We start from the raw sequence: 25,767 nt of genomic DNA, 5'->3' as shown, positions 1-25,767 counted from the left end.
GAAAGAGCCCCATGTGGCTCTCAAGCCACAGTTTGGCTACCCCTGCTCTATCATGTCACCCCTCAGTTGACGTTTTTCCAAGCTAAAGAGCCCCAGGTTCTTTAACCCTTTCTTCATAGGAAAAATGTTCCAACCCTTTAATCATTCTAGTTGTTTTCTGCACTTTTTCCAATGCTATAATATCTTTTTTGAGGTGTGGTGATCAGAATTGTACACAGTACTCCAAATGAGGCCACACCATCAATTTATACAGGGACGTTATTATACTGGCTGATTTGTTTTCAATTCCCGTCCTAATAATTCTCAGCGTAGAGTTGGCTTTTTTTTAATTGCAGTCACACACTGTCTCAACATTTTCAGTGAGTTATCTACCACGACCCCAAGATCTCTCTCTTGGTCAGCCATTGCCCCAGTTTGGACCCCATCAATGTGAATTTATAGTTAGGATTTTTGGCCCGAATGTGCATTACTTTGCACTTGTCCACATTGAACCTCATTTGCCACACTGACCCCCCACTCACCAAACCTCGACAGACCCCTTTGGAGTGCCTCACAATCCACCCTAGGTCCTCCTGATCTCACCCACAACAGTGACATTTTCCCTTCCCAACACTCTCCAGCAGCTGTTTCCCTCAACCACTAGGGAGCTTTTTTATACTAACAACTGACATATCTTTATAGGACTAATAACAATCTACTTATAAATTCTTAGAATTCCCAAGCTTTATTTTGAGAAGATGAAGTCATTTTGATTGCTGAGGTACAAAATGAAATGCATGTTCTACCACAGAAGGACTAGAGCAGGGCTGTCAGTTTGGTGAGTGGTTAAGTGCGTGGACTCTTTGGTGTAGTGGTTAAGTGTGCGAACTCTTATCTGGGAGAACCGGGTTTGATTCCCCACTCCTCCACTTACAGCTGCTGGAATGGCCTTGGGTCAGCCATAGCTATCGCAGGAGTTGTCCTTGAAAGGACAGTTGCTGGGAAAGCACACTCAGCACCACCCACCTCACAGGGTGTCTGTTGTGAGGGGTGAAGATACAGGAGATTGTAAGGTGCTCTGAGTCTCTGATTCAGAGAGAAGGGCGGGGTATATATCTGCAATTCTTCTTCTTCTTCTAACATGCAGTTTGGGGACCAAATCAGGCCCCTCGGAGGGCTCCTATCAGGCCCCTGAGCAACTGGTTGTTATTTGCTTCCTTCTCCCTTGCTTCCTTCTGCATAACAGCTTGCTTTGCAAGGCTTGCTCAATTGCACAGGAGCTACAGAGCAAAATCTCAATTTTCTCCATTGGCTGAGGCTTCTCGCTTGGGGAGAAAGGGGGGAGAGGCAGAGTTTGCTCTGCCAGGCTCTCTCAATAGCACAGCAGAGCTACTGAGCCAAGCCCCTCTTCCTTCTATTGGCCGAGGCTCCTCCCCCCAGTCTCCTGATAGACCATGATAGATAGACTGCTGTCATACCATATTATAATTATATATCAACTGCTGATTCAAAAACAAAAACCACTAGAAAAGCATCCCAGTAGTGCAGAGGGAATGCCCACTGCAGGGGAGAAGAGCAAGGAAAATGTGGAGAACACTACTATGTGTAAACTGCACAAGCTCAGCCTTGTGTGGAAAACACCTAGGAGAGATAACAGCAGATAGAGGCTGGATCTATGCACCTTTGGATATTGTGCTCCTGCATCACTACAGTAATCATTCATAAGGAAGTTATTCTGTCCACAAAGGGATATTCAGTTATGAATGTTTGTTACAGCATTATGATACTGCAATATCCAAGGATGAGTGACTGTAGTCAGTGTAATCCACAATATGTCAAGCAGCATAACTGGCAGAAAATGCATGTTCTGCTTTGTAATATAATTGTGATACAATTTAGAAATAAGCAATAGGAATTTTGGAGCTACAACCACAGGTAAAAAGCAAATGCCAGAGATGTGGGAACCATCATGAAATTATCAGAACCAGAGATATGCACAACCTTTGTACAAATCTCTATAAACCACAATAGGCAGTCTAACCCTTTATTCAAAAAGACGGAGAGAAAGTACAAAAGTACAGATACTGACTGCAGAGAGAGCCTTTGCATGTAAGGAAGAAGAGTTATTTGTATACTATCAGAAACAAACCCATAAACACAAAAGACTGGATAATGAAACTAATCTTTAACACCAAATAAATGCAGACACACAATAATTAGGTATAAAACTATACATTCTGGGATGTAATCAAAAGGTACTATGACATTGACTGTTTCCTGATTAAAGACTTGGTCAGTTTTTGACTAATTTTCTGACGGATTACTTTTTTACAGTGACCTCCACTTTCTCCCCCCCCCCCCCCCCGCCTCTTTCCTTCAGCTGCACTGCTGATGTAATGAATGAGACTAAGTATCTTTGTGGTAGCTCACTGCCAAAATAAAAACAAAGCTTTATTTTAAAATTCCTTCAAGCTAGCTTATACCCTTTCTGGACTGACACTGTTTCTGTGGGGGCTGATTTCTGTAGTTCATAAATTCTCAGAAATTCAGGCACCACAGCTTTTGAACAGCAAACAGAACAGATCTTTATTCATACAAACACAGGTGGGGTTGGGATATTTACACAGGACATACTTTTGTTTTAGTTCAAGATGTTTCACTTTAATTCACTCTAGGCAGATGTTATACTGGTATGGCTTATGCAGTTACTTTGTTTGTTGCTCTGAGAGCCCACAGTGTTATTTCCACATCTCCGACTAATAGCGCTTTTGTTGTTTCTAAGACTCTCTTAGTCTGGACTTCCAGGTAATCTCCACATGCCATGAGAATTACTTCAGTTTTGCCTGGCCTGACTGACTCAGGCCCTTTGGTAAGCTGCCTTTCCAGACTCCTAGTCTTTTTCTCAACCAGGTAAAAGCTTTCTTTGAAGTGTGTGTGACTCTTTGATACCAAGGAGCTTTCCTGTTTGAAGCTCCTTTTATTTAACTCTCTCTCTCAGCAATTAGCAGAATTCAGTCTCTAGCAACAGTTTCCCTCAAACTGGCTGCTTCTTCACAGATCTGCTCTCTAGGTCTGAACACTCTCCGACCAATTCAACAAACTGCCTAACTGCTCCCTCCCCAAAATTCCCCAGAATTCTAAGCAGTCTGACTTCACAGCTCTTAGTCATGTGACCTAGCAGCTCTCTTGATTTCTTGCTGCTTAGATAAAAATCTTGTAGTCCGTCACAGGTACATATTAAAGACTCTTAACATATCCTTAAAAATTTAAGTGAAGTTTTTAATCCCAGTTAGGAGAAAATGCTTTATATATATATAGTGTAAAGAGAACACAAATCTGGCTACTACCCTTGTAAAACCATTGCTCTTGCAAGAACAATTGTGAAAATTTTGGACCTAAATCTCTTATGATCAAAAATACAGGCTCATATTATGATATACTTACAGGTTAAAGAAGCTTCCAGTAAAATGCAAAATACGATTAATGAGGGGGTTATACATTTTATACAAAAGTCCCACAAGTTTGACTACAGGAAAAACTTCAAATATGACAGCAGAAGGCCAAATCAAAGAAAGGAATCAACTGATTTAATTATCCGCAAATAGTTGTAGAGAAGAAAGATGGACTTTGAGCCAAGTCCATCTTAGAGTGTAAAGAGCCAAACAAAAATGTAAACAATTCCACTTCTTCACAAGAAATTAAAAACTGTCCAAAATTGCACGTGACAAATTTTTCTGCAAAATAAGAACATAAGAGAAGCCATGTTGGACCAGGCCAGTGGCCCATCCAGTTCAACACTCTGGATCACAAGGTGGACAACACCTAGGTAACATCAGATTCACCAGGAAAGTTAGCCACTGATGCTCCATATGTTTATTCAATCCCCTCATGAAGCTGTCTATGCTTGTAGCTTCCACCACTTCCTGTAGCAGTGAATTCCACATGCTGATTACTCTTTGAGTGAAGAAATATTTCCTTCTAACTGTTCTAAGCCTACTGTTCATTAATTTCATTGAGTGCCCATGAGTTCTTGTACTGTGAGGAAGGGAGAAAAGTATTTCTTTCTGTACCTCATGCATAATTTTGTAAACCTCTATCACCCCTCAATCATTGTTTCTGCAAGCTAAAAGCTGTAATCTCTTTAGCCTTTCTTCACAGGAAAGGTGTTCCATCCCCTTAAGGTTTCTATCCATCATTTTAGTTGCCCTTTTCTGTACCTTTTCCAATTCTATATCTTTTTGAGGTGTGGTGACCAGAACTGTACACAGTATTCCAAGTGAGTCTACATCATAATTTATACAGGGGCACTATGATACTGGCTGATTTATTTTCAGTCCCCTGCCTAATAATCTCCAGATAGTGCTTGCCTTTTTTATTGCAGTTGCATACTGAATTGACATCTTCAGGGAGTTATCTACCACAACTCCATGATATCTCTCCTGGTCAGTTACTGCCAGTTTGGACCTCATCGACATATATTTACAATTAAAATTTTTGGCTCTAGTGTGCATTACTTTGCACTTGTCCATGTTGAACCTTATTTGCCACACTGACACTCACTTTCCCAGTCACAACAGATCCCTCTGGAGCAATGTTCCCTCTAAGCTGCAGAGCCTTGTGAGCAAAAATTATACTTTGTGAGCTACTGGCATTAAAGTTGTGAGCTACTAGCATTAAAATTGTGAGCTACTGCATAAATTAGTATGTTCTGGGGTCATCCTTCCTGAGCTAAGACAAAAATATGTGAGCTGGAGACTAAAAATCTGAGAGCTAGCTCAAGCTAACTCAGCTTCGAAGGAACTCTGGTCTGGAGTACCTCACAGTCCTCCCTGGTTTTATTACCCTGAACAACTTAGTATCATCTGCAAACTCAGCCACTTCACTGCGTATTCCCAACTCCAACTCATTAATTAACAAGTTAAAAAGCACCTGACCTAGTACTGAGTCCTGTGATACCCCGCTGCTTACCATTTTCCACTGTGAAAACTACCCATTTATATTCACTCTCTGGTTCCTGTTAATTAACCAGTTTTTAATTCGCAATATGACGTCCTTTTATCTCATGACTGCTGAGTTTATTAGTAGCCTTTGATGAAGAATTTTATCAAAAACTTTCAGGATATCTAAGTAAACAACATCTACTGGATCACCCTTGTCCATATGTTAATTCACCCCCTCAAAAGTTAGTGAGACAAGATTTTCCATTACAGAATCCACATATTATTTTATTTGTGGGGGGGGTTGTTTATTAGATTACAATAGATTTTAACTGCCCTTCTCTGCCAAGGCAAGGCTCAGGGTGCTGTACAAAATGATAAAATAATACAATCCATAATAAAACTTTAAAACAATTAGACACAGTAGTTTCCTACAAAGATGATGTTAAGAATTTCAGAAGCATAATTCCCTCACAGGGAAGAGTAGAGTGGGAGTACCAGAAGGATGCCACCATTGCTGTCCTCCACCAAATGCCTGGTGGAACATCTCTGCCTTACAGACCCTGCAGAATTGCATCAAATCCTGCAGAGTAGGAGTTCCACCACATTGTAGCCAGGGCAGAAAATGTCCTGGCTCTGGTCAAGGACAACTCTGATCTACTGAGCGCAACACTCTTCTGGGGTATATTGGAAGATGTGGTCCTGAAGATACACTGGTATGGGTCCCAGCCAATTAAGGGCCTTCAAGGTCAACACCAGAACCTTGAATCTGTGATACCCTTGAATCTGATCTAGTACTCCACTAGAAGCTCACACAGCATGGGATGAATATATGCTGTGTGCAGGATCCCTATAAGGATCCGTGCCACTGCATTCTGTATCAGTTGAGTTTCTGGGTCAGCCTCAAGGACAGGCCCACACAGAACAAGTAGTCTAATTAGGAGGTAACCACTGCATGATTAGATCAGGAAGTAAGGGAACAGTTGCCTGACCTGCTGCAGTTGGAAAAACACCAGACTGGCAACATTTGTGACCTGGGCCTCCAATGTTAAGGAGGGATCCAGGATCACACTCAAATTCCAGGTGCTTGGTGCTGGTCATAAATGCATACTGTCAAAAGTTGAGAGTTGGCAACCCAAATCTGAGTCTCCCTGTTCCAGCCACAGAATCTCTGTCTTGGAAGGATTCAATCTCAGCTAGCTCTGCTTCAATCATCTCACAACAGCCTCCAGTCCCTCAGCCAAGTTTGCCTGGGCAGCAGGCACCCTCCCACCCACCAACAGATAATGCTGATTCTTTAATAGCTTTTGTTCATCTATGTGCCTACTAATTCTAACTTTGATAATGGATTCCATTCCACCAACTTTCCTGTTATCCATGTTAGACTGTGGCTGATTCCCCACTAGCCTTGCCCCGGTCTCGCGCTCCTTTTTCCTGTGGTGCTTCTGTCCAATTTTGCACATGTTGCCATGAAGCTGTGACTTCCTCCACCTCTTTCCCAAGTTGCCTCCATGGCTGTAGGATTCTCTGAAAACCAGATTCTGAAGCCACGGAAAGAACTTGGGAAAGAAGTAGGGCAAGTCTCAGCTCCGCAGCGGCGTGTGCAAAATCGGGCAGAAGCACTGCAGGAAAAAGAAGCATGAGACCATGGCATGGCTAGTGGGGAATCGGCGTGACTGTCCTCCTCTGGAACCTTTTTTAAAGATAGGAGTTACGTTAACTACGTTTCAGTCCTTAGGAATGGAAGCCGATTTTAGTGGTAGGTTGCATATCTTTGTCAGGAGATACACAAGTTTACATTTGAGTTCAGGATGTATACCATCTCAGCCTGGTGACTATCAGTTCTTAATTTGTCCATCAGTCATAGGACCTCCTCTCTCATCACCTCAGTCCAACTCATATCTCTCAACACCCCTTCTGAAATGGGCAGTTCTTCCACAATAAAGACAGAGGCAAAAAAAATGCATTCAGTTTCTCTGCCATTGCCTTCAGTAATCCTTTTACCTTGGTCATCCAAGGACCCCATTGCCTCCATGGCTGGTTTTCTGCTTCTCATGTATTTGAAGAATTTGTTATTGTTAGCCTTTATGTTTTTTGCAAGTTCCTCAATAGTCCCTTTTTGCCTATCTGATCACTGACTTGCATTTTATTTGTCAAAGCCTGTGCTCCCTTTTATTTGCCTCACTTGAACTAGCCTTCCACTATTTAAGGAATCCTTATTATCTTTTACTGCTTCCATTATTTTGTTTGTTAACTATGCAGGCCTTTTATTGTACCTATTCATACCTATACTAACTTTTGGCATACATTGTATCTGAGCTTCCAGTATTATGGTTTTAAATAATCTCCAGGCTTCCAAGTCTCCAAGATTTGACCCTCATTACATTTTCTTTCAGTTTCTTGTTCACAAGCTCACTCATTTGAGAGAAGTTTACCCTTTCTAAAGTTAAATGTGGTTGTGTTGGGTCTTTTGGGGCAATCCCTTATTTACATAAATGCTAAACTTAATAGCATTATGGTCACTGTTCCCAACTGGTACTATCACATTTACATCTCTCGCCAGTTTTTCATCTTCCTCTTGATTATTTTGATCTTAAATCATCATCTAACCTTTGATCTCATGGGTGATAACAAATTCCCATCGTTAATTTCCTTTCTAAACCACTATTTCCATCCATAGCAGTTCTGTAAGCAAATCTATTTCTCTTAGATAAACAATTTTACTGTACTGTATACCCTCTATGGCATACAGAGCCACTCCACCTCCGACCTTTCCTTCTTAATTCTTCCAATAAAATTTATATTCAGAAATCACTGTTTCTCACTGATTATCCTCATCCCACCAAGTTTCTGAAATGTGCACAATGTCTATTTTCTTCTCTGACACCAAGCACTACACTCTCCCATTTGCCCTCAGATACTTCCAGCATTTGCATATAAACATCTATAATTCCCCAGACATTTTAGGTCTACAACCTTCCTCCAGTGGCCTCCAGACCTTGTCATAAAGATATGGACCAATGGATGTAATCAATAAAATTTCTGTGTAACAGAACCACCAACAAAAATATCCTAAACCAATACAATTTTTTTTTTAAATTACTGGAGAATTTACCATTACACAAAATGTTCAATATCTAACAATATATACTCGCATATGCAAGCCACAATATCTAATGCACATATTATAATTTTTATCCACTGTATTGGCTTAGGGTCCTTTTTTTGTTGGTCTTCTTACCCAGGTTTCCTTGAGTACCTGCATCTTTTCTTTTTTGTCACCAAATGGATTTTGAAAGATACCACAGAAACAGAAAGCTCCATGACATGTATGTTTAACATATTCTTTGGCAGATGCTGGAATCTGAAGTATCTGACTATATCATGAATCAGATTCAGGTATAACTGATGTAAGAGCGCAAATTAATAACTTCATATTTTGGAATTCTGATTTTTTTAAAAAAACTTCATGAGAATACAGGGAACCGCAAGAGTAAACAATCTTAATCTAAACAAACATTTGTAATTTTACTGAGGTAACAGAATAACCTCTGAAGGAAATTTACCAGATAAAAAAATTAAGCCACAGTAATATATCAATACAGAAAGCCAAAAGGTAGAATTTAAAGACTTCTAGGTAGATCAGTACTTTTCCACAAATTTATATCTAATTTTGCAGGTGTACAGTTCAACTGAGATGTCTTCAAACCTCCCCCCCCCACCCACCCACCCAATGAACAGGAATGGATGCCGGAGAATTAATTTAAGTGGCTTAAAATAAATCCTGATAACAGGCTTGACGCTATTTTGATCCACTAAAGGAAATCAGTCTTTCCACATACACTTTATAAGGAAGACGATAACTATACTGTTACAAAATCATGAAACAGATAGTTGCCTATTTTCTACTGTTCAAAAGTCTAGCACAGGGGTCCTCATGCTTTTTGAGTTGATGCACACCTTTGGAAGTCTGACACAGGGTGGTGGACATAATTACAAAATGGCTGCCACAAGAGACAGAGCGAACCACAAAATGTCAGGACATCAATGTGGCTGGGCGAGTGGGAGTCAATGTGGCAAATGAGGTTCAGTGTGGACAAGTGCAAAGTAATGCACATTGGGGTCAAAAATCCTAACTAGAATAAACGTTGATGGGGTCCAAACTGGTGGAGACTAACCAAGAGAGAGATCTTGGGGTCGCGGTAAATAATTCACTGAAAATGCCAAGACAGTGTGTTACTGCAATTTTAAAAAGCCAACCCTATGCTTGGAATTATTAGGAAGGGAATTGAAAACAAATCAGCCAGTATCATAATGCCCCTGTATAAATTGATGGTGTGTCCTCATTTGGAGTACTGTGTACAATTCTGGTCACCACACCTCAAAAAAGATATTATAGCATTGGAAAAAGTCCAGAAAAGGGCAACTAGAATGATTAAACGTTTGGAACACTTTCCCTATGGAGAAAGGTTAAAGCACTTGGGGCTCTTTAGCTTGGAGAAACGTCAACTAAGGGGTGACATGTTAGAGGTTTACAAGATTATGCATGGGATAGAGAAGGTAGGGAAAGAAGTACTTTTCTCCCTTTCTCACAATACAAGAACCCGTGAGCACTCAATTTAATTGCTGAGCAGATGGGCAGATAAAAGGAAGTACTTTTCACCCAAAGGGTGATTAACACATGGAATTCATTGCCACAGGAGGGGGTGGCAGCTACAAGCATAGACAGCTTCAAGAGGGGACTGGATGAACATATGGAGCAGAGGTCCATCAGTGGCTATTAGCCACAGGGTATTGATGGAACTCTCTGTCTGGGGCAGTGATGCTTGAGGTAGAGGCACAAAATTTTAAGCATAGCATCTGGTGCCTCTTCTTAAAAAACTCCAAGTTTCAAAAAGATTGGACCGGGGGGGTCCAATTCTACGAGCCCCAAAAGAGGGTGCCCCCAACATCCATTGTTTCCAGCAAAGGAGCATGGTCCCTTTAAACGTAATGGCCACAACTCCCTTCGGAGTTCAATTGTGCTTGTTACAACTTTGCTCCTGGCTCCGCCTCCAAAGTCCCAAGCTATTTCCTGAGTTGAACCAGGCAACCCTATGCATGCACCTTCAGACACACAGTGAAAATCCTTGTATTGTGGTGGCAGCTGTTGCCAAGAGCAATTTTTAAAATATGCACAGTCAATGATATCTCCAGTGCTAAACAGAAGCCTGCTGAGTAAAAACCCCACACTGGCCCACCCACTATCTATAAACACTTGGTGAGCACCAGGAAACGTGGTGGCATTTGGGGTCCCATATTGGGGACCCATTGTCTATATTTTGTATCCACATAATTTCATGGTTGTCTTTATGATCACAGCAGCTTCAAGACTGAAATATATCACAAGCCATTAACTGTAATTTGTCAAGAATCTGGGAGAAGTAACCATGCAGACAAAATGTTAAGGTGATTCCTACAACTATTTCACTTACAGAAGACTACTATGAACAGAATGGATAGCTCCCCCGAGGGTCTACAATATACCAATAAGGATAGTATATGCACCAAACATTGATAGAGTTTTTCATCCATCTCAGAAATCTTTCATATTTGTATTATCATAAACAAATCAGTTGATTGTTGGTTATCATTAAGAAAAAGTGTGCTATAGAAATAGCTGCATCAGAGTTAACACCGTATACCAGAGGTGTCCAAACAATGGTCTATGGGCCTTGAGGAGATTTTTTTTAAAAGACATGCTGAGTGCTCAAGTTAGTGGAGCTAACTTAAGAAGAAGAACATAAGAGAAGCCATGTTAGATCAGGCCAATGGCCCATCCAGTCCAACATTCTGTGTCACACAGCGGCCAAAATATATATACACACACACACAAACACACACTGTGGCTAATAGCCACTGATGGACCTCTTTTTATCTAACCCCCTCTTGAAGGTGGCCATGCTTGTGGCCGCCACCACCTCCTGTGGCAGTGAATTCCACATGTTAATCACCCTTTGGGTGAAGAAGTACATCCTTGAAGATGATGATGATGATGATGAAAAAGAAGAAGAATCATGATGATGATATTGGATTTATATCCCACCCTATACTCTGAGTCTCAGAGTGGTCACAATCTCCTCTACCTCCCCCCCCCCCACAACAGACACCTTGTGAGGTAGGTGGGGCTGGGAGAGCTTTTTACAGCAGCTGCCCTTTCAAGGACAATTCCTGTGAAAGCTATGGCTGACCCAAGGCCATTCCAGCAGGTGCAAGTGGAGGAGTGGGGAATTAAACTTCAGCCCTGCCTTTTGATGTGTGGGAAAGCTGGCTCCGGTGCACTTCAAAAGTTCTAATAGGCAGGGCAGAAGACCTACTTAAGAGAGCAGAACAAAGAGGGATGGACGAAGACAGAGACTGCACAGAGAGAGGGGGAAAGCAATCATATTTATCTTGGACAGTTTCTGTACCACTTGATCAAAAATATTGCAGAATATCCTATAAATAAATAAAAATATTAAAACCAACCAAACTAACACAACATAATGAGAAAAAAGGGCCCTTAAAAAGGAACCTGTGTGTTTAGTTTGCTTTCTCTTTGCTTTTTAATATTCAGCCAATGAAGACTTCTGAAGAGCTAGAAAAGTTATGTACCATGTTGTATTATCACTGTTGGTCTTAACAGTGTATTCCATAGGTCTGGCTTCTATATAAAAATGTGTCTTAAAAATACAATACTAGATTTCTCTTATGCATAAACTGAAATCTGAACAATCTTTTCATTGACTCCTTTTGTTTCTGTTTAGGATTCACACCATGGTTTAGCCGACTAAACAGTTTCTGTATCTCAGTGTGGCCTTCAGATCAAAAAGTCTAGATACCCCTACACTACACTGAAACTAGAGAGACTCTCATCTTATAGCCAGGGCTTTTCTGGTAGAAAAAGCCAAGCAGGAACTCATTCGCATATTAGGCCACACACCCTGACACCAAGCCAGCAAGAACTGCATTCCTGTGCATTCCTGCTAAAAAAAAAAAAAAGCCCTGCTTATAGCTCTGCTTTGAAGCCAGGTTCTGGAATGAAAGGCTGACACTAAGAAGAACAGACTCATCAGCACCCTAAAACAGTAAACTCTTACTTCTCTTCTGCTGTCCTATAATTAATAAAGTGTTCTTAGTAGGCTATCTTCTTAAAGAAAACCCAAATATCTTACCATCATCACTGTGAAGATTAAATGATTTAAGGATTCACTGTAAATTACAGTGTGTGAGCCAGTTCTATAGGTACCCTGCACTTTAGATACTCTCCAACTGCACCTTTTGGTATTGGAATACTCATACACCAAACTGTAGTTTTTGAACAGCCTCAATGAGTTTACTGGCAGTGTTCAGATTCTTAATGTTAAACATATATTTAGGAATATTTCATGACCAAGGCTACAGTCACCAAAGGATGCTTACACAACATTTGAAGCAGATGTGAAGAATGAAGGCAAATCAAATAAAATCTTCCATCAGTATCACCTTCAGTAGTAAGCTCACTGCTGAAACAATTTACAACTCCTCCGAAACATCATTCATCTCTACAAACCCCCTTCACTTTTTTTTTTTTTTTTTTTTTGGCATATGGTTCAGGAGCCTAAATTCTATGGCTGCAATCCTAGGAATAGTTTCCTGGAGTCAATAAAACAGCATTTACTTCTGAAAAGACATGCTTAGGATAGAACAATGTAAGCTACTTTGTGTCCCCATTTGGAAAAATGATGGGGTATAAATTAAGTAAATAAATAAATAGTTCCCTTAGATGCAGAAACTCCCATATGTTTGCATTAAACAATATAATTTGACCTGTCACTGATATGATTTGCAACAAATATACATTATTATTAGTTTGAGGCTAAACTTTAAAAATGAATGAAGCACAGCCTCTTTTAGGACTACTTGTGATATTCAACACAATACAGAGAACCACATATATCCATTCCAGTGGAACTTTTGATGTATTATTTTTATACAGCAGTCTTTTACCTCACCTTGCAGCAAGTTTTCAGTATGGCATTGTGGGGGGCGGGGAGAGCCAGATGTTGCACTGTTTATGGAAATACATCCTGAAATAGCTCTTTTGTTGGCCAGGGCTTTTTCTTGAGCAGGAGCACATAGGAACAGTTCCAGCTGGCTTGTCATCAGGGAGTGTGGCCTAATATGCAAATGATCCCTGCTGGGCTTTTTCTACAAAAAAAAGCCCTCATTGTGGCTAATTTATAAAGGATAGCAATTCCCACTTTATTCAACAACACTCATTCCCAGGAAAGATTTCTTACGATTTCTTAAGATGCAATTATCTATCTATCTATCTAAATTATCTATCTATCTAATTAAACACCTGACTATTTCTTTGGCTGGAAAAACATTTAGAAAACTTTGTAAACTGGTTTGTCACACTCAAATTTGGTGATGAAACAGATACGTGGCTAACAGTTTTTAAACAGATATGTGGCTAACAGTTCTTGAATGACACTTGCATGCATGAATGCATACCTCTAAAAAGTAATGTCAGACTTAGGGTGTGAGCAGATGACCAATTTGGTCTGTCATAGCCACCCCTTCCCTCAGGTTTAAATGGGCACAATCACACACACACATCTGGGCCCCGTGCCCCACTCATCCTTACCTCATACTACAATGACTCCCAGACGGATTAAATAGCCACCGGCAAATTCTGGTGGCTTCTCTGGAGAAGCGCTTCCATGGTATATTTCTGGGTGATCTGATCGCCCCAGTGCACCATGGAAATGCATAAGCAGTGTGATCATTCAACTCCATTTCTAGCATGTCCTTCCCAACCACCACCAAACCCCATCATGAAGTGCACTTCTCCACTTCTGCACATGCACAGCAGGACTGGAAAAACCCCAATCCTGGCTGGTCTATGGTTGCAATGTGAATGGATGACCATTGGCCCCTGCCACTTGGAAGCTTAGTGTCCTCCATCTGATCAAGGTGGAGTGGCACAAAATCAAGTGGCTTTTTAAAAGGCAACATCCTGCCCCGGCAACCTGCCCATCTGATTGCACCCTTAGTTCATAGTCATGTAACATTTAAGTTGTCTATATGTCTATAGTACTTTGATTTTCAAAGGTAAACAGATTTAAACTTTCAGTGTTGTTGATCATATTTATAAATTATATTTCTAACAAATTATATTTCTAACAGAAAAGCTGTACAAAGTGTGTTAAGTTTCTGGTACCAGTTAAAAATGTAATTGCTTATCCAGGCTTCCAGTTGATTATGGGTTTTAATATTATTTTAATATTTTATGTTAGTATTTTATATGGTTTATATTATTTTTAATAGTTTGTTAGCATCTTCACCACTTTTGATGGAGAGGAATAGAAATGGATTCAAATAAATGCACAAATACAAAAGGAAGTCTCTAATATGACAAATATGTGGTATGATGATTGAAAGTTGGCATGTGGACAAAAGCTCCCAGTTATAGCATTAATTGAATCATGAAAGCTATAGTGCACAATATCAAAAAGCTGAGTGATTATGCAGAGAGTAGAAGTACCACAAGTGGGACCAGGAAGATCACAAGATGGAAACAAATGGATTTACTAGATAAAATTATGAAAGAAAGAAGAAACAGGCTATCCTGACTGAGGGAAAAAAACGGAAAATTTGAGAAGCTAAAACAGCAAGATAGCAGGGCTGGCAGGATGAGGTGGCTCATTCCAAGCAGTGAGTTTTGGCAAGTCATTAAATGACACCATATTTTGAATGATTTAGTTTAATATTTCTACCACCATGGGGAAACATTCTGGGGCTTCCACTTCAGAAACCAAAATCTCTTTAGCCCTCCCTAGGGCACAAGAGTGAAGAAAAGAAAAAAAAAAGAATAAATTTTACTGAACCTTGTCACCTCAGAACATAAATCATTTATTCTATGCAAGAACATCATAAAACACTGTTAATAAATCTCTGTCTCTGTAATAATCAGTGTAATACCTGCAAACAAAAACTATGTGTAATACCTGCAAACAAAAACTATGTTCATTACTAATCAAGCTATTGTGGTAGAATGAGTACCAGTTAAAGTCTGTTATAGCATAACATTGTTAGGAGCAAGAAGCTCTAAGAATCTCCTCTCAGTCATAAACTAACTGGATGCATTTAGAGTTATATCAGCCCTATCTCCCTTTGTAATATGGGGACAGCAGACTCCATAATAACCACCTCTGAGATGCTTGCAATGATTAGTTTATTAATGCAAATGAAACACTTCCATCTTTCCTTTCCTTCAGAGGGCATACACAGGATTCCTAAGTGGGTCTCCCATCCAGACACTAACTCGACTCATGTCTACTAGGCTTCAGTAGCACTGTTTTATCAAGTGCCCCCATAGTCCTTAACACTGAGAGAAGTACTATAAGCAATTAATTCCCCTCTTTCAAAAAGTTCTCTCTTATCCAATATTTATTAATAGTAAAAAGGATATACCACAGTGCAGTTTAAACAGTAGTTTATAACATTATCACTACCACCATAATGTTAACACAATAGTCCCAAACTGCATTCGCTGAGCTTCAGATATGCTTAATAATCTACACCATCCATCATTCTTTTCAGTTCATTCCAATGTGAACTATGACAGACTTCTAATAAGGCCTACCAGGCCGTAACAGAGATATTTGTAATCCTATATTCCTAGGTAAACCAGAATACATTAAATTGCCTTCCAGAACAATGTTGAATATCACCTACTAAATAGCTGTCTATCCGTTAACCTTTTGTGATCATGCATTGAAAGCCCAGAAAGACTTGAGGTAGTAGATATGATTGTAAGGATGGAATATTTAGCTGCTAAAGCTGCAACTAGTGTTGAGCAGCTGAGCTACTGCGGCAACTAGTGTTTTGCACCAAGTGTGTACTAGTATTATGTGGAACACTGATGTTATCTTGTCCTTCCACAGAAGATTTAATATAAGCAAAATGGACAAATCAATAGGAAGGTAAAAACAGAACTGCCGAATGTCAGATACATGAAGTCTGGATATTAGAAAATGTAGTTTGTAGAATAATCTGAGCTATTGGAAAGTAAGGAAAAGATTTAACAAGAGAGTAGGCTCCTCTGCTTACTTATAGGGAAAGCATGGGGGGAAGCATATAGACAGAAGAAAGAGAAAGTTACAAAGGGCGTGGTGATTTATTAACTCACACACAGTAGTGGGAACAAGGAGGTATGAAAAGACAACTCCTTCCTTGTCTCCAGGACAATGCGAGAAGCCCAATCAACATGGCAGGTGCTTTGACAGCTTCTCAGCAGCACAATATGAGAAAGGAGCCATAAGCAAAGGAAGGAAGGAAGGTAGGGGGCTTAATATCTAAGTAGAAGCCAGTGATTGGTAACAGGGTGACTAGAAGCAAATGAAGCAACTTGCCAGGAGAGTAAACTTGAGGGAGGCAGGTGAGGAAGGTTCTGCTAGCAACTGTTGGGGCTGAGTTTGTTTTTCTTCTACTGGCTTGCTTAGCTTGGGCACAGACAGAGGCACAAGACCTTTGGTGTGAGAAAAGGGCTCTTGATCCTTGATTCTTAGCCAAAATTCACAGCCTGAGGCTTGTGTTAGGCAGCTCAGTGGATCAGGACCAGTCCAGGAGATGTTTGTGTCTCCTCCATTTGTTTTGTTTAAATATTGTTTAAATTGGCTGCAGTAGTTTTATGTTGGAATTTTCTATAATCCCAAAGGGACTTTGGAGGAGAAAAGTGGTACAGAAATGCCCAAATAAATAAATAATCTATAACAACATAAGAGAAACCAAGATTGAAGTGAGGAGACATGGGTGGCTTTAACATAAAAGCATAAACAGAAGGTCTTTTCTCATTAAATATTTTTTAAAAAAAAATAAAGAGAACCAAGTTCAGAGCTAAAGAAAACCAAAGTTCAGGCATTGCAAGTCTTGAATACAAACTTTTAGACATCCAAAGTAAGAAAAGAAACGTTTACATCTGAGAATGTGCCAGGTGCATTTTTCTTGTCACTGAGTGATCACTGCCTGCCCGGTCCTTCATTAGGGATATGAAACTCTAGGAAAGCTTCAGTTCTGTCACTTCTCTTTTCAGAAATTAAGATCTGAAAAGGCAGGCAACATTAGAAAAATAATGAACCAAGAACCAAGTTCAGTTAGCCTATGGTGATTGGGGGACCATTAGGAAAAGAGCCATCCAAAGAGACAGAGGAGTAACTGGAGAAAGAGAAAGGTATCAGGGCAAACCAGTGTATGATAAGACAATAGAAATAAGTCAAGGAGCATGACATGAAGTGCCAAAGATCACAAATAATTTAAAAAAAAAAAAAGATCAAGGAAGAAAGATTAAGAATTATGATATCTGAAAGCAGACAAAGAAAAAATGGAGAGTGGAATAGGTGAAAACCAGATTACATAGAGATACATTAATAAATAACACTGAGGAAAGAAGCAAAACAACTAAAAATGAAGGAGAATATTAAGGAAAGAGAATGGTATGTCGATGAAGCAGAATGTCAAGGGAGGCTATTTTTAATGTTAGGACTGATTTGAGCATTCAAAAGCAGAGAGAGAGAATGGACTGAGAAAAGCTAAGACAGCTTCAAAACAAAATATAGTCAAGAGTTACTGTAAATGGACAGTTGAGGGATAAGGATAACACCCAGAATACCCAAATGATAGTTACAACTGCCATTTCTGAACATAACAGAAAATGATAACTCTGGCTCTTACGTTTGTTAATACTTTGACAGCTAGAAAACATACATTCACACTAATTATTTCAATCCTGTGATTCCAAAGATTTAGATAAAAACAAATGGTTAAACTTGAAGAAATCCTTAAACTTGTGCTCCCCAGAATACCTGGACTGACAAAGCAGGCAATTGCTTATGTGCTATCAATTATTTTTATCAAAGTCTTCAAAATACTTCATTCTACAGATCAATCGCAGCAACTCCTAGTGGGTTTATGCTAAAAAAAAACCCTCTCTTTTTTGCCTTATGTTTAGCCTTAAATAGACAAGATCACAATTTTACTATGCATTATTATATTACATGTTCTATTAGATCATGTAATGCACAAAGATAGATCCAATCAGGGTGGTATAAAGATGCCTATGACATTATTCTGTATATAAAAAAGACATGGTATGTGAAAGGAGACTTGAAAATATCTAATTCTTGAAAACCTTTCTGCCAGGGCTTTAGTCAGGATTTGGAAGGTCAGGGGGCATTTACATTTTTTGGGGGCCACTGATGCCCCCCAGCGCCCCACACGACCTTCCCTCTAGTTACAGGCAGGGCCGGCCCTAGCCCTTCTGGCTAGGCAGCACAGCTCCGCCCGCCCCAGTCACCGGATCTGGCACCTACTCATGAGTAGCCCTGCGAGTAGGCAGCAGGCATGGGGCTACTCGCGGGAACAGGCAGGGGGAAAGGCAGGCAGCGGAGGCGAGGAGAAGCAGTGGCAATTGGGGCTGGGAGGGAGGGGAAGGGGCAAGCAAGTGGCTGTGATCAAGGCTGGGTGGGAGGGGAAGGGGCGAGGAGAAGCTGCTGCGATCAGGGCTGGGAGGGAGGGGAAGGGTCAAGCAAGTGGCTGTGATCAAGGCCGGGTGGGAGGGGAAGGGGTGAGGAGAAGCAGTGGCAATCGAGGCTGGGAGGGAGGAGAAGGGGCAGGAGAAGTGGCTGCGATCGGGGCTGGGAGGGAGGGGAAGGGGCGAGGAGAAGCAGTGGCGACTGGGGCTGGGAGGGAGGGGAAGGGGCAGGAGAAGTGGCTGCAATCAAGGCTGGGTGGGAGGGGAAGGGGTGAGGAGAAGCAGTGGCGATCAGTGCTTGGGGGGAAGGGGTGAGGAGAAGCTGCTGCGATTGGGGCTGGGACAGAGGGGAAGGGGCGAGGAGAAGCTGTGGAAGGGGAAGGGACAAGTGACTATGAAGGAAGGGAGGGTGGTGGTGGGGAAAGCAGCAGGGAGAGGAGCGAAGGGAAGCTCTTCCTTGCCTGCCCCTTGCCACCATCCTCCCTTCCTTCCCCGCTATTAAAATAGCGTGGGATGGAGGCAGAAGCAGCCCCAGCCCCCCTGCTAGTTAAAGGGCCCGCGAAACAGCTGATCGTCAGGCCCTTTAACTGGCACAGGGAGATGGGCGGCTGCTTCTGCCCCGCCGGCACTGCTATTTTAATGGCAAGGAAGGGAGGGCAGCCGTGAGAGCAGCAGGGGGGGAAGAGAAGACCCTTCTTTTCTCTCCCTGTCACTGTGGTCACAACCCTCCCTTCCTTCCTTCCCCACCACTAAAACAGCCGGTGGAGCCCCAGCAAAAGCAACCCCCAGCTCCCCCCTGGAGTTAAAGGGCCCACAAAACAACTGATCTGCTGGCCCTTTAACTCAAGGGGGAGACTGAGACTGCTTCTGCCCCCAGCTGGCCAAATTGCTCGTGGGGCCAGCAGCAGCCCCCGAAGCTATGGCAGAGGCCCTGGGGACTGGTTGGGGCCTCACCCAGAAGTTGGGGGGCTGTGCCCCCACAGACCCCCTCGTAGCTATGGGCCTGCTTTCCGTTGAAATAAAAAAAGCAACAATTAGACATCTTCAGGTCTCCTTTCACATACCATGTATTTTTTATTTTATGACACAAAAGCATAAAATGACAGCAGAAAGATTTTTATTTCCATCATTCTGAATAAATTCGTTTTACAATAACATCATAATGCATGGAATTTAAGATTGCACAGTTGACTGTAGATTTTTGCCATTTGTTAAAGTTACACATCACACCAGTGTGTTTCTCTGCATTTCTGGTCAACCTTTTTTATGCTAAAAATCAAAGGATGAAAACGGGAAAATTGCAAGTAACAAACACAAAACATAACTTGGATGAGACTCATTTTCGGGTAGTCATGTTAGTGAATGCTTACTTCAAATTTTAAAAGAAGTGGAGGGGTTTTTTTTATTTCCTTGCATGAACAACTCACCAAGTATGCAAGCACATTCATCTCCAGCTAATAAAAGAAATTAAAATTGTATATCTGTAATATGATCTCATCATCTGAGCTTCCTGACATCATGTTGGATTTTAAGATTGCAGGTGAATGCTGTCAATTAATAAATACAATCTTCTATAACCATGTCTAGTTGCTAGGAACATATTAATTTTCTAATAAATACATCCACCTGAATACCCAAGGGGAGAGAAAGATGCTTCTCATACAGAGGAATTAGTTGTCACCTAATGTCAGGACATTTCTGCAAAATGTAAAATTATTGCATACTGCGTAAGATTTATTTAAAAATTATATGCACTTCTCTGCTATTAAGGAAATGATTTTTTCCAAAGAATTACAGAAAATGTGTCTGACATTTCTCTGCAGTCAGAGCCATTGTTTCTAAGTTTCACATTACGAAAATCATGTTTTAAATATGCAAAAATATTCTGAAAAAAAGTAAGCATTTTTCAGTGACTTTGCCATTAAACCATAACTGATGGAGGCATCAGGTAGGTAGGTAGGCTGATAGACAGACTGTAAAAGTACACACAGACAGCTCTGTGAAATAATAACATAGATATGCAATATGCAAGCATATTAATTCATTCTTTATGTACTTTTTGTATGGTTCAAAGCTTTTTGTATGTCACATTCCTTGGTAAATGGAGTTAAATTTGCGCATGACCGTTTATTTAATATGAATCAATTCTAGTGAAATTAGTAAGAGTTCTTTGGAGTAAACTGGATTGTGATTTTCAGAATTTTCATTTTTAGACATAATTATACATAGAACTGCAAAGTTTTTCTACATTAATTGTATTGGTTAGATGATAAAAGATGAATTTGCTGTCTAGCATATCCTGCAAATGACTTTATTCCAGTCTTTATATGCTGATCAAGCTGTAATGTTCTCCTTACTACAAACTGACAAGACACCGACAATTTTAAGACTATCCTTTTATTTTTCTTTTGAGAACAAATGTCAGAAGAAAGAAAATAGCACGGTCATAGTGAAATAAAACATTTATGTCAGAATTTTTCTCTGAATTTCATTGAAATTCAATATGAACACCAATGCAATCATGTACTTTTTAGATACCATGTTGTAACAAGTTAAAAGTTGTTGCAACTGTCATGTACATTAAGCTGCTGATAAAAATGAAACCTAATATATGGCATGATAAAACAGCAAACAACATCAGTTTCCAGTCATCTTAAAACTGAATGGCAAGTTACATTACTGATGTAGCATAGGATAAACTAGCTGTTAGTTTCTCCATCACTGCTGAACAAATATGTGACTCTATCAAGCAACAAATCTTTAAGGAAATCTGTATGATGTGGTGATTTTATTATTCATTCATGGTGCCTTGCATTGCTGTACTTAAAATAGACACTTGTACCCAGTGGCTTTTTATTACTGGATGGAGGGTGGGGAGAGGTAATCACATACGCGCCAGCCTTTTTCTTACTCCTAGCAAATGGAAGCAATTCAATCCAACACAGCCTGAAATCTGAGTAGGTCACTGTACACCATGATAAAATTCCCTAATCCCTGAGCCAAAGTTCCCTGAGGGGGCCCTCCTACTAGTCCTTCACTTTCCAAGCTGACTTTTCCATTCCCCTCACACACCTTCTCTCTCTTATTTCCCTCCCCTTCATCTCTCTCATTTCCCCCTACCTTACAGCCTTGATATCTGATCTGCTGCTACGACTCAGGTTACAGTTTTTACAGCTTAGGCTGTCTATTGCTGTATACATTCCTTTCTTTCTGCTCTGTCGTGATTACTTACCAGAGCTTATTTTACACAGGTCCAGATGAAAGCAGTTCAGATGAAGGGAAGCAGTCAGGCTGTTTGCACAGTTCAGATAGATACCTACACAAGGGCACATTGTGTTCTCTATAACATTTTTGTTGCTATTTTATACAATGTAACTAATTTGTTGTGTTGCTATATTTTTCTGCTGTGTGGTCAGAAGGAAATTTTCCCAATATATACATATTTCCAATATATACATATATATATATATATATATATATATATATATATATATATATATATATATATATATATATATATATATATATATATATATATATATATATTATCAGTAAATTAAGAAGTATTACTAGAAGGGCAAGTAATTTGGCAGCCAGGTCAAATAAAGATGAAAAATTGGTTAAATCTTTAGTTAGATTGTTATGGGAAACCCACCAATTGTATTTAAAAAACATGATCTCGGAGCTTAATAAGATAACTTGCTCTGGTATGTGGTCCAGGCTGCCTGAAAGCTCCTGTTGTTATTCACCTTGCAATCCTTCCACCAAAGGGAGGGGAAAAAACCCTTATAAAAACTCTTCAAAACTACATGAGCCCACAACCTTGAATTCAATTACACATATAGCCTATTTATTTATTTATCTTAAAGCTGTTAAACCACTAGCAGAGTTTAATGAAAGGGGAAACTTCTCTGCATTAACACTAATGCTTAACACCATAAATATGGGTGTTTTTGTTAAGTATAATTTTTCCTCCTTTCATTCACACACACACACACACACACTGTTGTTTTTGTTTCTTCCTCGCCATTTCAGACAAACATCTGTTATACTGTAGAAGAACAACTATCTCCCAAACCGCCAAGTGTGCCTGCAGCCAAAGTAAACAAAACAAACCCAGAGGATCCAGCACAGTCAGCCTTTATATCCAGCCAGGATAACATTTCACATGTTTTGATTAAAATTAGCTAATTTGTAATCCTAGAACCTATGAAACTTAAAAACTGCAGTCCACATAGATCACATGAAGCAGTGTCTTAAAGGGACAATGCACAATGGGGCAGAGCTCCTTGTCCACAGTTCCCCACCCCTTCATCCTCTCCCTTTCCAAAAAATTGGAACCCAAACAGGATCTGTCTGAGCAATTGCTGTTAAACTGGAGAGCTTCATCCCAAAATAGGAAGTGTCATATACATCTTGAGGAAATAAAGCTGCTTGTTGTGGAATGCAGAGCGTCTGGAGGCTGAATAAACGTTATTGATATTTAGGGCAGTTTGCTCTTACACATAGAACCACCTTTGTTCAAATTTCCAGCCATCTGCAGATAGACGCATCCTCCATGACCATGAAAAAGAACACCAATTTAACAAATGCCAAATATTTATCTCAATCAAGAGTAGGGTTTAAGAAAAACTACATGTTCTCTTTTAGTCTTATTTGGTAAGAACAATGAACATAATAATCTTGGTGCTTCTATTTCTATACACACATACACTCCATGGTATGCATACAAAGCCCACATCTTTGGACATTTCAGAGTGACCGCTGTAATCAGACCCATTGTGAATGATCAATTTGGTGAATGCCATTTCATCCCTTATCAAAAACAGTTTTCATTATTTTGAAGCAAAGCAAGTTCACCTCAGCCTTGCAACACGTGTGAAACCCAGGAGGAAAAAAAGCCAGAGGATACACATAAAATAAACAGTCAACAAAGTAGGAATGCAGAATAATAAAAATATGCAACAGAGGACCATTTCAGCTCAGTCTATAACAAGAGGATAAAAGAAGTCCTGAGCTGTATTTTTGTACAACCGCTGCTATACTAACATCTGGAGAGCCAGCTCACATTGCTACCTCTGGAACACAGCTGGACTGGCACCATTTCCTGTCAGGACACTGGCTTTCTCTCCTACACTTCCAACCCTAACAAACAAACCTATATTATATTCTACACATACAAACACATGCACACTTCTAGGACAGCTCTCTTTCAACATAACATTTTGCTGGTTTGATTAACTGTGAAGTGAAGCATGGAAAACAGATGAAGGAAGCAAAATGGGGAAGAAAAGGAGAAGACAAGAGAGCCTCTGTCTAAGTACAAGAATGATGTGCAGTTCAGACCATAACATTTCACTTTGACAATTTAATTACACAGTTGCAGCTGGCTACTGGAAGTGGGGGGAGTGCCTAAATGACTTCCCTTCTTAACTTTAACGGTTTCAGGCTTATTTGGTAAAATTCGACATAGAAAAGTCATTGCTGAAACTCCCAGGGAGAAAAATAACCAAGAGTTTTCTTTTTAAAATAATCATAAATCAAAGCTGCTTAGTGATCTGGCTTTATAGCCTGCGAACTGGTCTCGGCTTTCAGTTCAGGAGGAGGAGTTGAGAACCATTTGTGCATCCTAGTTGTTTTACATTTTTAAGACAAGAGGTTCTTTCTTTACGTAGAGGGGGTGGGAAGCATGAGGTGCTGGGGGGTTGTTTGCAAAGACCCCTCCCGATTCCAGCTTTTTCTTCTTTAGTGCCAGAGAGAGAGAGAGACGCGCGCACATACCTTCATCTCTTCATTGATTTCCCTTTTCACGGGGTGAGCCGGTTTCCTGCTTCTTTTATTTTCTGGAGGTCTCCCCTCTTTCTCCGTTTCTGCCATTTTTTATTTTGTGTGTGTGTGTGCGTATCTACTTTGGTGGAGATGAAATGGCTGCTGGTGTTATTTGGGGAGAGGTTGGGGGGAAGGTTGTGGAGAGAGAGCGAGGGAGGGAGGGAGGATGGGGGGGTGGAGGCTTTCAGTGCTGGGCGAAGGCGTCAGCGAGTGTCAAAGGAGAAAGCGGCTCTGGGAGGACTGGGGATGCGGGCGGGCTGGACTGTGGGTTGCCCTGGCGAGTCAGCCATCTTCTGTCTCCCTGTCTGTCTACATGAGGGAGCGCAAAAGACTTGCCTTGTGTGTGTGTGAAGGAGAGGGAAGGCAGTGGGTGGGGAAGAGAAAGAGAGAAGCCAGACCAGCTCCTTCGGGTGGTGGGGGAGCGAGGACAGCCCCCCTACCCAGGCGGCGGGCGGAGCTTCCACTGTCACCAAATCCTCCGCCTCTTCTTTTTTTCTCTTGCGCTGCTCAGGCTCAAATTCAAGGATTGGTGGGGGGAGACTTCTCATGCTCCACTTGTCATCATCTTCCCCCGCGGGGACTGTCGTCCACAGCAGAAAATACACCGATGTCTCCCCACTCCCCGTTTCTCTCTCACACACGCACACACTTACACACACGACCCTCGGTTACCGCCAGCCTAATGGCAAGTCAGAGAGGCGGGGTTACTAAGACATCCCAAATCCCCCTTCCCCCACAGGAGGGCACGGCTGGCTTCAAAACGTGCGTGTGTGCGAGAGAAAGAGAGGATAATTGGAAGCGAGCGTTGCCTTGGGCCGAGGAGGGAGCCAATAGATGGCTGGGAGCCTGTTAAGAAATGGGAGGTGGGAGGGGAGCAGAGAGGCCTGGAGCAAGCAGCCAGGATGGATGGATGGAGGATGCTGGGCGCGCGAGAGACTGGCGGGCGGGCGGGCTCTCCCTCGGCCGCGCCGTTCTCCCTTCAGGCACAAAACGGCGCAAAGCGAGGCTGGCTGCCCACGCCGCTCGGAGGAAAACGCATATAACAGTCACATTGAAAGCGCTCCAGCTGGGGCGGAGTTTGACGTATGCATGAGTGGGCGGTGGTTTGGAGGAGGCTGGCCCATTGAAGACGGGGTAGTGCTAGGGAAGATTAGAGGCTGCACACAACCCAGGGGGTTGGGGGTGTTTGTTTTGTTTTGCTTTTGGCGGGAGGAAGTCTTAGGCACACAGATATTGGAACCCCTGTACTTCTTTAGGGCATAACTAGTCATCTGGAAAGCCTTCGCTTGCCCCAAGAAGGGGAGGGGACATCTCCCATCGTTGAATTTGAGCCATCAAGTCTTTGTCTTGGACCTTGCTTTAAGGCAAGCACTTAATTCTGGGGCATGTGCGAGGCAACAAGGAATGTGCGTCAGAACGCGTGCGAAGTGGGCTTTGCCTGACTGGCCAAAGAACCACACGCAGGAGGAGCCCTGTATATTCGCG

General features: G+C 41.2%; 1 protein-coding gene across 4 annotated transcripts in view; it reads right to left on the bottom strand.

The window, feature by feature from the left end:
* The window catches only part of SOBP (sine oculis binding protein homolog), a 254,136-nt gene extending 229,464 nt beyond the window's left edge, over positions 1–24,672 (bottom strand). Inside the window, exon 1 of one of the 4 annotated variants that reach the window (XM_060237819.1) lies at positions 24,235–24,672. In XM_060237819.1, the coding sequence (XP_060093802.1) occupies positions 24,235–24,330 (96 nt within the window). In that variant the 5' untranslated portion in view covers positions 24,331–24,672. The remainder of the gene's footprint in view (positions 1–24,234) is intronic. The other 3 variants (XM_060237814.1, XM_060237810.1, XM_060237804.1) reach the window with 3 other exon arrangements.
* Between the last annotated feature and the right edge of the window lie 1,095 nt (positions 24,673–25,767).

This window comes from Heteronotia binoei, chromosome 1 (assembly GCF_032191835.1).
Source record: "Heteronotia binoei isolate CCM8104 ecotype False Entrance Well chromosome 1, APGP_CSIRO_Hbin_v1, whole genome shotgun sequence".
NCBI classification, from domain to species: domain Eukaryota; kingdom Metazoa; phylum Chordata; class Lepidosauria; order Squamata; family Gekkonidae; genus Heteronotia; species Heteronotia binoei.
The sequence above is the reverse complement of the archived record's forward strand: the minus strand, read 5'-3'. Positions and strand labels throughout refer to the sequence as shown.